Source organism: Apteryx mantelli, chromosome 3 (genome assembly GCF_036417845.1).
Source record: "Apteryx mantelli isolate bAptMan1 chromosome 3, bAptMan1.hap1, whole genome shotgun sequence".
Classification (NCBI taxonomy): Eukaryota; Metazoa; Chordata; class Aves; order Apterygiformes; family Apterygidae; genus Apteryx; species Apteryx mantelli.
Window position 1 is genome coordinate 19205701 of NC_089980.1, and position 13203 is coordinate 19218903.

The window sequence follows — 13203 nt, forward strand, 5'->3', positions numbered from 1 at the left end:
AACAGCCCTGCTCAGGAAAGGAACTGTTGTTTGCTGAACCAACCTTTTGTAATTATGATTTCAAAAAAACGGAACCGTGCCCAGCACACTAAAAAAACATCCGCTCAGACAAGCACCCCAAAGGACGCAGAGAGCTGAGCACGCCGTGCTCGGACGCACCAACGGCCGAGACACACCAGCACCACCGAGGCGCCCCCCGCCGCGCCCCTTCCTGAGGCGGCGAGCGGCGGGGAGGAGGAAACGGCCGCCGGCCCCACTGCGCCTGCGCGCCGCCTCGTCGCCACAGCAACGGCGGGCCGTGGCGCCGCAGCATGTCGCTGCCTGAGCCTCTGAGGAGGCGGCTCGGCTCCTTTAGCCGCACTGTCTTTACCGACACCAACCGCATTGGCCCGCAGTCCCCGGGCAACAGCGCAGGTAAGCGCGGCGGCTGGCCGGGCGTCGTGCCAGCGACAGACATGGCGGTGGGGGACAGCGCCCGCCGAGGGAATGGCGCTGATGGGCGCGGGGGGGGGGGGGGGCGTGCCAGGAATAAAGATGGCGGCACCAACCGCCGCCTAGAGGCCGTTGGGGTGGGGCCTCGCGCCAGCGGCCGTTAGCCCGCGTTCCCGCCTCGCCTGACGGAGGGCCGGCACGGGGCTGGCGCCTTTCAGATGGTTTCACTGTCGATAGTGTAGTTTAACTTAATGGATGTTTTCTGGAGTAAAACAATAGTGGCTGCGGTATCTCCCTGCACTTAACGTGCTTCGTGGGTGCAGGATTAAGACTGACTTCCCGGGTGCTTAAAATATCAAGCGGGGAACAGTCTGGTTTTAAAGCAGTTACGCAGGACACTCTGCACCCACCTTTACAACTTAATAAGCGATTTTGCATAAAATATTACAGATAAAATGCACCATTACCACACACTGTGCACTCAGGCTATACCAAAATAAAGTATAAATGATTTATAGTGAACACCGAGAACAAATAAAAGACTGGAGCTATTGTTTTAAGCTCAATAGTCTGGCACAAAGTTACGACATCAGATGCTTAGAGCAGAAAGAGATGTACCAAGCAAAAACTCAAACCTTCAATATGCCACTTTTCTCTCTCTTCTTCCAACTCTATCAATAAGGACCCATAACTTTGTCACCTTGCCGGTGAAACCTGCAGGCTAACATACCCCCTTTTTCATACCTTTAGAGGGACAGGAGTCATAAAAAGTCCATCTACACAGGAGGGTTATATGCATATAAGTTAACATGTGAATTTCAACTCATAAGTCCATCCCAAGGTGATAAAATAAACCAAAAAGCTATTTGGATTTCAAGATAAAGAGACCCCATGTTGCTGGTGTAGTTACACTGGTATAGTTAGAGTGCCAATGCTTCCTAGTTTAGTCAGATCGATTCCTTGTTACAGCTACCAAACAACACTGAGACATTTTTCATAGCTGCTATTTTTACGCATTTCTGTTACCTTTTCTTTCATGAAAACTTCTACATGAATGTCAAAACCAATGGCAAATGGACCTTTAACCTATTTGAAGTCCTGTTTTCAAATCTTAAGTTTACACATATATACCTTAGTGAGTTGCCCCAGCACCAAAGAATTAGCCACTAGGTTACTCTCTCGCATTTCTACATATTTTTATAATCCCAAAAAGTAAACAGTAGTTCAATTTAGGGGCAGAAAGAAGAATTAGATTTGGCTTATATTGCTAAACATTCATCCAAAACACAGTCTTAAAACTTGAGAAGTTGTTACCAACCAGTATGAATGCCATGTCACTAAGACCTAAAACTATGTAAAACATTCTGTCTGTTTTTAAATAACATGGCTATGAACCATTAAATTTTCATCTAATACATATGGAACAGAAACACAGTTAGTTAGAATTAGATAGTCTCATTTTCTGAAAGATAAAACAACGTTTTATAATTGTATCTCAGTGCCCTCTAAAATCCACGATTAGTACCCTAGTTCTGGTATTTGGAGATTGATTCATTAGAACAGCTGACAGTTACTGGGACAAATTTAGGTAGCTAGTCAAACTGCTTTGAGGTACCTATAGATTTTTCATTTCTTTGCAGATGTAGGAGAGTGTTGATATTTAAAAATGGGATTATTAAAAAAATACTGGTTGTCTTGCACCTTCTATTTCAGTATAACAAGTCCTTGCCCATCACACCCTACCCTTAAGATTTGTCCCAGTTCTGTCCCCAAATCCTCCTCCCTTCCCACTTAGTTCAGTAGCTACCATGAACACTTCTGCAACTGGCATAAAGACTTCTGGAACGGACTGTACCAGGCTGCATGTGGCTGGACTGGAAACAGGGATGACAGACTGAGATGGAACAAAGACAGGTATGAGAATGGTTGGAAGATTTGAAAAGAGATGGCATTATCAGAAGAGAGGTGGTTCTGAAGTCAAAAGTAAAAAACGTGGCTGATTGACAGTCTAAATTTCAATTGAATGTCACCATTGTGGTAAACTGGGGTGCAGGACTTGCATACAAAACAACAGGTCCAAATCAGCAGCTCACAGTGAAAACTTTCTAAACTTGCACCAATAGTACCAAGTGAAGATTTGTCTGCAAACTGCATTTGGGGAAAACGTGAGAAATGAGGCTTGGTAATTAAAGTAAATTGGATGCAATATCAGTTAACTAGACTACGGCAATAAAATTTAGTCCATTAAGAACAAACGATTCTCTTGGGATGCCCATGTAAGTTTTTCCTTGTTTTGAGTCTAATGTTCTAAATCTATGGTTAAGTCCTAAATATAGAATTTACAGCCTGCATAGTGTTATACAGTTCAATATTTGTTTTTCTTTGCATTTTCAACTCATTTCCTTCTCTCTAGACTTTAAAGGATAAGTTTGATACGTACAACAAATTGTTGGCTTCAAAGAACTAAAAGAATTACTGTCTTCTTGCAATGTTACTCTGTATTCAAATGTCTATGATTCAAAATGGAGAGTGGCCAATGCAAACCTGCTCTCTAGCAGCAAGTCCCTACCCAGGAAGGTCAGCTACAAAATAAGGATAATCCAGTATGTATTCATTTAAACTTGGGACATTTTCTTAAGAACAACAATAAAATTGCCACTTACTATTTCTGCAATATCAGGATACACTACTACTTGAACTAAGCCTATCAATTTAGTTCAGAGATTGTTGATTAGCTGGTAGCTTATGATTTCCTCCACAGTCAAACACTTGATTTGAATTTATAACAAAGGGATCACAATTCTGTGTCCTGTGAGCTGAAATTTATATTAGATCCTGGGAAATGGTGTAACCCAAGATAGGGCAGAGTTTTTCCTCTAGATCTCTGAAAATACCATTCTTAATATTTAATTTGGCTGAGGTCAGTGCTAATGCCCTGCCTGAAGCTAAGATGGAGCAGTATCTTTCTGCCATCCTTAGTGAAGGGAAGTCTGGAGCAAACTAGGAGTGATGAAGACTTCTTTCTATCTACAGATAATGAAATCATTTCCAGTTTACCACTGCAGATGTCCCTCTATTTCAACGTTTATTTTTTCCCACTTTGGTGGCTCAGCACTGTTGTCATGCTACAGCTGAAGGTGAGTCCAGAAGGAAAGTAATGGCTGACAGATTTAATATGTGTCTGATCAGACAGCTCCTAGTACAGAGGTGGAGCTCACTGGAGTTAGAACCTAGTAGGTTTGTGTGGGAATTGCTTGAAATTGGAGGTTCCAAGAACATTTGAAAGCCAATACAAGACTGTCAGCTTACAGTAGCATACAGTGTCTTCATTTAACCAAAGATAGCACATTATGAAATAGCTAGGTAAAATCTTTTGCTCTCTTCCTCCCTCTAGTATCCAGTCTTGTCAGATTACTACAAGTTCATCGTGGTCACAGTCATCATCCTAGCATCTCTAATAGAGGTCATCCGGCTCTACCTGGGATACATGGGCAATCTCCAGGAGAAGGTATGTTACCTTTCATACATATTAATTTGTACAGGAGAACTTAATGGGGATTAAATATAAATAAAATGGTCTGCCAGTTCCTCTAAGAGATTTAAGATTTAAGATAATAAGTACTGTTAAAAACACTGTATATGGAAATGTTAAACCACCTCACTTCACCATTTCACATTATGTGCTGGCTTTTGAAAGATAAAAATGTGGGTTTTATCCACAAAATTTTGTATTTTTTCTGCTTCATCTGCCAGTTTTTAAGTAACTGATGTCCTCCTGTTGCAGGTCCCTGAGCTGGCTGGGTTTTGGCTTCTGAGTCTTCTACTGCAGTTGCCTATAATTCTCTTCTTGCTGTTCAATGAAGGCCTTAAAATCCAGCCGCTGGAACGAGCAGTCAATATTATTTTTGCTCTATTCCTCACCTTCCAAGTCATTGCAGCCTTTCTCGCCCTGAAAAAAATGGTAAACCAACTGGCAGCTCACTTCCGCCTCAATGAGTTTGACCAGCTGGAGGAACACCCTGTACCCAATTTTTACGGCCCGGGAAGAGAAGAAGGTGCATTCTCCGTGCCAGCTAGGGGCCCATATTGAGGAGTTCTCCCAACAACTGTTGGCTGGGGATCTGCACTGAGGGCCTGAGTAGTTACCAGAGGCATGCCTCTTGCTGCTACAGCTGCATTTCCATTTTGTTGGGTCATTCTTGACCTTCCTACTTCAGAGACATTAAAAAAAAAATAGATCTTGCTTGACAGCCAGCATGGCCAACATTAGACCACAAAGATTTGAGCTCCACTCCACAAGAAAAATTGAAGCCTGTTATATAGCTGGCTGAGTTGACCAATTTATTTGTAGACTGTTACTGGGTAGAGTACCTATGGAATGGATTTGGTACTTTTTACATTTTACAAAGCTGTGTGCTGTGTTCAAAAAAAAAAAAACAGAACTATTTGCACAGTTTATTTTTTTAAACAATAAATTTTTAATACACTTTTTTTCTTATCAGTTTCTCTCTATCCTTTTGGATATGTTGCACATATTTAATCTCTGGTGTCTTAGTAAAGCAAAAAACCCCAAACAAACAAAAATAAACCATGCCCAAGAAATCTTGAGGCCCAGCCAGAACAGTAGAGATGCCAGTGACCAGACAGGAAACAGAGCAGAGTTTCAGAGGTGGTTTTTCAGATACCTTCAGCTCTGGGAATTCCTTGCTAATAAACTAGGAATGGAGTTTTAAAGGTATTCCTTGTTCATAACTCCCACGCTCCTGTTCTTTGGCATAGCTAGAATTTTAGCTATCAAGCCATTCAAAATGGATGGTGCAATTTTCTCAGGTGGAGAATGCACTAAGCAGATATTAACAAAATTATAGCCATTAAAAAAATGGTTTATATTACTGAAGGGCAGAGCCTGGTTCCCTCAACTTAGTAGATATACCAAGGTTTTCTCATTACTGTTTTGTGTATTAAGATCTGGTCTATCTTCTTCATTTTTGGTAATGGCTAAAAGTTCACTTTTCCTATTAAGGAGGGATAGGGATCAAAAGTAAAATAAATTTTTCATCTGATTCCTTTCAGTTTTCAGCAGGACAGGAGTAGTTAGGTACTGGTAGTTGTTAGGGCTGGCACAAGCATCTGGACTGCTCAAAGGAAGGTAAAGGGAGATGGGTATAATGTGAAAAAGGTGCAGTGTGCTGAAAGCTATTGTATGCTGAAGCTTATAGAAGCTCTAGTGAAAACAAAGGAGTGTTAGCTTTGTTTTATGCCCAAACTTTTTTTTTTTAAATCCATGAGTGAAAGGTACAACTCATTCTACTAAATTTCCTTTCTTTTTCTTTTTGTTGTTGTAAACCATATCTTACCAAAGCAGGTACTCTTGTTTTTAAAAAAGCCAACTTGCTCTGCCAACAACAGGATTGACTATGGTGCAGAAAAGAGAGGGATTTCTGTAAGAGAGACTCTAAGAACCTCTTAGCAGTTAATTTAAAACATTTGGAGCCCCTCATTCGATGTCTGCAAGAGAGACAGTGAGGTTTAAGCAGAAGTTGCATCTTTTGAAAAGCACATTTATAGCATCAGGAACACCTTGTAAAAACATCTTTAGTTGATGCAATACGAGAACGTCACACATATTGTCATGTCAACCACAGTTATGCTACTGCAGAGTGTCAAGGCTAGGGCTGATCAACTACATGAGAAGCTTGGCAGGATCCATTACAATAACATTTAGATAACAGCGTAATGGGTCCTGACAGGCCGAACAGAAGCATCAAGCACTTTGGAGCCTATTTTCTCCAGTGATTGTGAAATGTAACTCAGATATTTTAATGCCTTTCTAGCCATAAAGCCTTTTCCTGCTCAAATGTGGTGATAGACCTCAAGGAGCTCACCTCCACCACTAAGAGAGCCTGTGTGCCGTGGAAATACAGGCTAATGATGCAGCAAGGAAGTTGGGAACTGCTAGTTTTCAGTGCCTTCCCATAGTTTGTCCAAGAGAAGATACAGATTTGGAGAAGGCCATATCTCTTCTTAACGTTCCCCTGCTATACGAGTCTGCCTGTGAGTTCATTGACAGGACAAGCACTGGGACAGCTTAGAAGGGGCACTAGGGCAGTTACTGTCCCTTTGGCTCTGCGTGTGGCTTGCCCACTCCCTTTACAAGAAGTCTGCTGTGGGGGATTAGCACAGAGGTACACTAAGGTGGTACAGAAAGCCTGAGCTCTGAGAGTGATATACCTCTGTTAATCCAGTCTCTTCCCTTAACTGGAGAATGTCACTCCCTTGGTTTTCTTTCCTGTATCACCTTAAAAAAACTAAGGCATGAAACCCTTTTGTAAGATTAAGTGCGGTGTGTGGGGAGGTCTTTGATGCCAAATACATCAAATAAAACATTCAAGCCAGGCAAAAAATCACAAAGCTGAAAAAAGTCAGCCATACACCAATACAACAAGGAGCTGGCCTCCAGGTTTAAGGCCATGAAACACAACTCACTTAAAAAAAAAAAAAATCAAATTTTAGCTTTTAGTGATGAGGAAATCATGGGCTTGAACAATCAAATTACCATGCAAGAAAATTATCAAGAGCCAAAGATACAGGGAAACACCTTACTGCTGGACAGAGAACATAAATGAAGTGATAGAGAAAAGAGGATTCAGAGAAACACTGTTAGAAATAAAGAGTTGTCTTGAAATGGTGAAGATGGAAACCAGTCTGGAATGTAAAGCGTCAGCAACGTATTTGATAAACCCAAGATCCATTGCCTCTTCTCAGGCTTCCTAACAGAGCTGGTAGCTTTGATGAATTTCATCATTACCAGCCTAAACACTTAATTATGAAGTAAGCCTAAAAGCACCTAGCACTCATATTCAGTGTCTACAGCTGCAAAGAAAATTACAGTAGCACTCGGGAAGACAGACCCACAACAAATGGGGATTTCCACTGAAACTTTCCTTCAGCCTCCAAGATGAACTAATGCAAATTCAAACAAGCATAAAATATACTAGTCACTTGTAACAGCCAAAATTGAGACATACAAAAGGAATTTCAGAACAGAAACTTTTGATAAGCATAATTAGAAAAAGGAAATTGAGTGGACTCCATAAGGAGGGGAAGAAAAGGGGGAAAAACTAGAGAAGGTGCTTGCACAAAAAGTAGTAATCAGAAAATAAGTGGAGAAACTTTTTAGCATCAAGGGTAAAGAAATAATGATGGCAGAGTAAAGAAATAATGATGGCATTAATGTTAGAAAGAAAAATAGGAAAGTTTTATTGTATTTTAATGAAGTTAAGGAGTAATTGTCAGAACAGGTTGGAAGCAACAAAAGCTACTGGAGAACTTCAAAGGGGCGTAGCCAGAGCTAGGAATCCTCTCTAAATTTTCTTCCTCCTGTTGCTCAGGATCACGTGTGGTGACCCATAACAGGAGTAACATCCTTGTCCCGCAGTGCAAAGCATCCACAGAGAGAATACTAGATTTTAGGATTCAACAAAGCAGGTGTTTGGGGATTGATGGGTTTTGGTGGGTTTTACCCCCCTCTACAAAATACATAGAAACTAAGGTGAAGGGAGGGAAACTGGGCACACAGGACATTGCAATGGAAGTTTTTTGACTAAAATCAAGTTAACATCAAAACGACTTTGAACACAAGTTGTCCAGTAGGGGCTTTTTGCCGCACTAGGATTTGTGCAGAGAATCACAAAACACATTTTGCAATAATCTAGGTAACTATCAACAGCTCTTCCTTCACAAGCAAGGTCTCTGAATGGCAAAAGCCTAGATGGTATCATTAGGAGAAGAGGGGGGAAGCTATGTACAGAATGACCCCCCTCTCCCCAGGTGCTGGACTCCATCAGGTTTATTGCCAGGAAAGGCCAACAGTTGATTTGGAAGGAAATTTATATCAACACACAGTTCCTTTAATTGAAGAAAAGAAATCAGGAGTGGGCATATTACCTTAAAATGTGCCTTTTTAGATTAACGATCAGTTTGAAGAGAATTGTGTACTGAAGGGCGCAGCTGCGGAGTGGTTAATACCTGAGCTCGGCATGTGTTCCTTGCCAGAAATAAACTTTGTAGGAGGAATTTGTTAAATAGTTGCAGCGCTTCCCAGAAGGGGAAATTAAATTTGGAAGAGGCTTCAATTATATACCCTACTTGGGCGGATCTGATAAAGCCGGCAGGAAATAAGGGACACATTTGATAAAAAACGGACAACAGACGAAGGAGGAGGGTGCAGCAGTAACCTTTCTATAGCAACAAGTCACTCCTTCACATAGCTGAAAGAATCGTACCCAGAGGAATGAGATCATGCGTTTTACTCTTGCTCTTGTCTCTTATAAACTAGAAGAGATTTAGCATTAATCTTTAAATAGTTAATGAAGCAGGTAGCATCGGCACCATTACACAGGCTGATAAGATAGTTCAGTAGTAATATTTGATAGCTGGGTAAGGCTCAAGAGATCATTTATTTTGAAAAACAGACTTTGCTTCTCCGGGACAAAGATCAGATGGCAGCAATTAAAAAGGACTTTGTTCAGTGCCTCAAATAAAGCAAAGGTAATAAAGAGATCTTCTGTGGGAGGCAGGCAACGTGGTATATCAGGGTCAGCTGGTAAGACCAAGAAAAACTGAAACTATAAGTAGGTTCAAGAAGTATCACACTGAGGGAAAATGAATATGTTGATAGATGCCACTGAAGGAGCCCCCGGGGTACATGAAGCAGAGGATTTATTAAAAGGAAATAAGTGTGCTAAGTTACTGGATGGAAATTTTGCAGGGATTCAGAGGAAATGCATTATCCCACCAACATATATGGTGGGATATATGCAACTTTTGCAGCAAAGAGCACCTTCTACTTCAGACGATCCAAAGTTGGAAAGTCATAGCAAATCGTACTTGGGAAGCATGCGCTCGCCAAGACACGTGAGCACAACAGAGAAGCTGCAGAGGAAAACACAGAGCCAACCTGGCAGGCAGCAGCAAGCGTGAGCATGCAAAGACCCACGGCTTCCCCTGTGAATTTCGGAAGTATTAGCAACTTCCTCGAGGGCTGCCTTGAACATCCCGTGCTAGGGGAGGAGTTCCCGCGGCCGGTGAAAGAGGCTGTTATTGCTCTTGACGGGATCAAAAAGACCCTTCTTTATTCACTTTTTGGTAGACCCGTGCCATTTCTGAGTCAAAGATTCAAGCAAAAATGCTGGAACTGTATTTACTTCTCATGTTTTCAGTTTGTTCAAACCCCGCTCTAAGGATATACCGCAAATATTTCCAGTCACTTGTACAGCTAACACCAGGAGGATTTATTTTGTATTACTTGGCACAGAGAAAGCTTCTGACAGACTACAGCTTTGCGCAGAAACTCCCATCGCGTGCAACTACTGATCCCCAGTTGCTTTAAAGAGGAATATATTGTTTGTATCTGTCCTGAATGATCTGTATCGGTCAGTGTCGCTGATCTCATTTGAACTGCGAAAAGGATTTTGGCTGGAAAATCTGTTCTCCTTTTATTTTGTCCTTGACCACAGAGACTTTTGCACAGGAAATGTAGAATTTATCACAAGATTAAAATTTGCAAGAGCACATCAGAAGATACCTGGACCTGCTTATGACTTAAGTATTTTCATTTAAAGGTCAACAGCTAAAATAGCCAGAGAAACACACGGGGGTTGTTTTGTCTTTTTGAGAACACCTCACTTGGAAATGAAATCATACCACAACCCAAAATGCTGGAAATGCTCCCTACTGAAAGCAGCTGAGTAGAGTTGGAAGACTAGTCTTAAAAAGATGGCTTCACTTTGAAATTCAAATCCTGGAAAACTCGAAGGTCACTGCTTCTTCAAAAAGATTCTGCGTGGCTGGCAGGGCATGCATAAAAACACAGATAAAAAAAAAAAAAAAGTATTTTGCCAAGGATCTTCCAACAGTCGCACAAAATAAGCAGAATATGAAGAATTAAGCCAAAACAAAGCCATGATTTGGGCACAGAACACATGATTTCTCGTCGTTGCTTAGTTCAGACTTCAACCAAAAGCCCAAGCCAGAACTGTTTAAAAAGACTGACGGCACTTTGAATTGCAAGTTCGTGACTGATCAAAGACGCCTATACATCTGTTTAGGAACCAAATCCGACTTTCGCGGGTTGCTGTTCAGGTAGAAGTACCCTCCAACGGGGGTCAAACTGGTGGTGATCCAGGGCACGGAAAACACGGCTGCCGGCGCCAGCTCCCATAGGCGATGCCCGTTGCCTGGGGGCAGTTGCCCACCGCAAGAAGGTACCTCGCGGAGAGCATGCTCGCGTGCAGGGGAAAAGGATTAAATAGCCTCCGTCTGCGTCGCAGGCGGGCTGCAGGTAAAGTTTCCAGGAGCATCTCTCAACCCTCATTGAAAGAATTCAAAAATCAAAACGGGGATGGGCACTCGGGATGCCCTGGGGGTCTCAGGAGGACGGGTAGCTTGGCCATCGGGCGATGTCTCCTCCAGCCTGGGAGATGCACAGACCCTTGGTCAGGAGCAGAGGCAGCGGGCAACACGGGACTGCCCAGCAGTCTGGGTTTTTTAAGGAATCACTCCACAAGAAATAGTAAGTCTCAAGTGCTAATAAATGACTCGTACTCTGTGTCTGAAAAAATACACGCGTATAGTCCCCAAATACAAAGCCAATCCCCTCCACCCCTCCGGCTGCCCTGCACTCTGCAGGCGAGGGGATGGGGTCCTGCCGAGGCCCCCCGCGCCTTCACCAGCCTCATCGCTAATGGGAATGTTTCTGGGTTGTCAGCTTGGGACAATATCACATTTGCCCTCTACCCCAGCTGAAGGAAACACGATGGCAGCTGCCTAAATCGGGCTCCTGGTATTAACCACCTGCCCAGCTTTGTATACGAGCAGCTATCAGACTGAGCGAACCCAGGTGATGCCGTGGATTTCCTCCTGTGGGGGGTGGGGAAAAAAAACCCTAAAAGCTGTGAAAGTAGAACGGACAAAAAAAAAAAACGAATTACAAAAACACTGATAAGGCAGCAGCGAAAGGATTAGCCAGGCTGGCAGCAGCCAGCAACAGTGAAATGCATTTGTGCATTGAAATGCCACAATAAAAACTGGGTCATTGAGGTAGGACAGCCCTAGGACACAAACGGCTGAAAGGAAGGAAAGCTCTGGATTACTTTGTTCTTGAATATTGAATTTTTTTTTTCCAGGACCGTGAAGCATGAAATATTACAGTGATAAGCCGAGACTGGAAAAAAGGGGCCACGGAGAGGTCTTTTAGGGGGTGCTTCAGGGAAGGCACGCGCCCGGGGTGCTGCGCGAGGATCGCTTCGGAAACGGTGGCGAAAAGGGAGGCCTCCATCCCGTTGCCAGCACTCACGCGGATGCTGTTGCCTGCAACTTTTTAGGGAAAAGGGTTGTCGGAAATCTCATCTATTCTGTCACCTGCCAGCAGAGGGGCAGGCCAGCTTTTTCTCTTGCTAGCAGCGTAAGAAACCCCTGCAGCAATATCCAGAGCTCGCGTCTTTGCCGTTAGCACCCCGAAGCCTTGGAACATATGGGGGGGGACAGCTGGAATAGAAACCAGATCATCTCCCACCTCCTCTACAGCTGGGAGAAATCAAGAGCGGGCGGACCCAGAATTTAAAGCTATGCATCATCTAGCAAACTGAAATACCACCGAAGAGTACTTTCCAAAGTACAGCAATACACCCCAAGAGATTTAATTGCTAGAAAACGTTGAGCATCTGCTTCAGAAAAAAAACAAAAACAAAAAAGAACACTTTAAATCTTTTCCATTATGTGAGCTAGCCTTGTCTCCAGGGTGCAAAAGAAGCTGCAATATTGCAGGTTGCACTATCAGCATTGCTGGATTGCTGGTGGCAGGGAGAGGAGGAGAGTGTGGCAAGGTTTGAGGAGCATATAAAGGAACGTGGAAATCCTGGGATAAAATTGCACATTGTCCCTGTGATAGTTCAGTTTAACTGTAGGACACTAAGACCAAAATCACACTACAGTTAACGTCATGAACCCCATCTTTACTGCAATATCTCTTTGCGTGTACAGCCTGCCCTGAGGAGAGGCACTCGGGCTCACGATGCCAGAAAACCTCCTAAATGGATTTCAGCTGTTGCACTTAATGTCAAACAGCGTTGAACCACATGCAGCTGTTCTTCTGCTCCACTCCCCATCTCTCCTTCCCCTTCCGCCTGGAAGCCAGCCCGGATCACCACGCGGCACAGAAAAATCGCTGAAAACATCCAAACCCCACGATTACACTGTCCTGCAGCCAAGTACCACCAAGACCAACAAGAACTGGGGGAAAAGAAATGTAAAGCTCAAAGACCCAAAGTGACACAAGCCACAGCTAAATCTGACTGATTTCAAGGGCAGGTCCAAAAAGCACATAGCGGCACCAGTATCGTGATGATCTCAGTTAAGAGACACCACCTCTCCCTCTTCAGAGGCATAAACACAGTTAGGTCACTAACATTTTGAACTGAACTACCCCAGCAGGAGCGTGAGCCCTTCCTTCTGTTTTTAACCATTGCAGCTTCGCAAAGCAAAAAAAAATTTTAAAAATTAAAAAAAAGGGGGGGGGGATAAAACAGTGGACCAAGCACCAGAATTGGGAGTACGAGTTATAACTACCTTTCTGCGACCGTAATTACTTGCATTTCATGGCGCTTGGCAGATGTCACGTGGCACAATAGGTGCCGGGAAGAATACTCATTTATTAAGTAATTTCTAGCCTAATAATTAACAGCTAATCACTTGAGAGTTAAGATGCTCTGG

General features: G+C 43.1%; 1 protein-coding gene across 1 annotated transcript; it reads left to right on the forward strand.

Annotated features, from left to right (window-relative positions):
- The first annotated feature begins 263 nt into the window (after positions 1-263).
- On the forward strand, positions 264-4914 carry TMEM17 (transmembrane protein 17). Its single transcript, XM_067294667.1, has 4 exons — positions 264-414; positions 3466-3569; positions 3827-3940; positions 4217-4914. Exons 1-4 carry the CDS (start codon positions 312-314, stop codon positions 4520-4522), a joined length of 627 nt encoding a protein of 208 aa, XP_067150768.1. The 5' UTR covers positions 264-311; the 3' UTR covers positions 4523-4914.
- The last annotated feature ends 8289 nt before the right edge of the window (positions 4915-13203 follow it).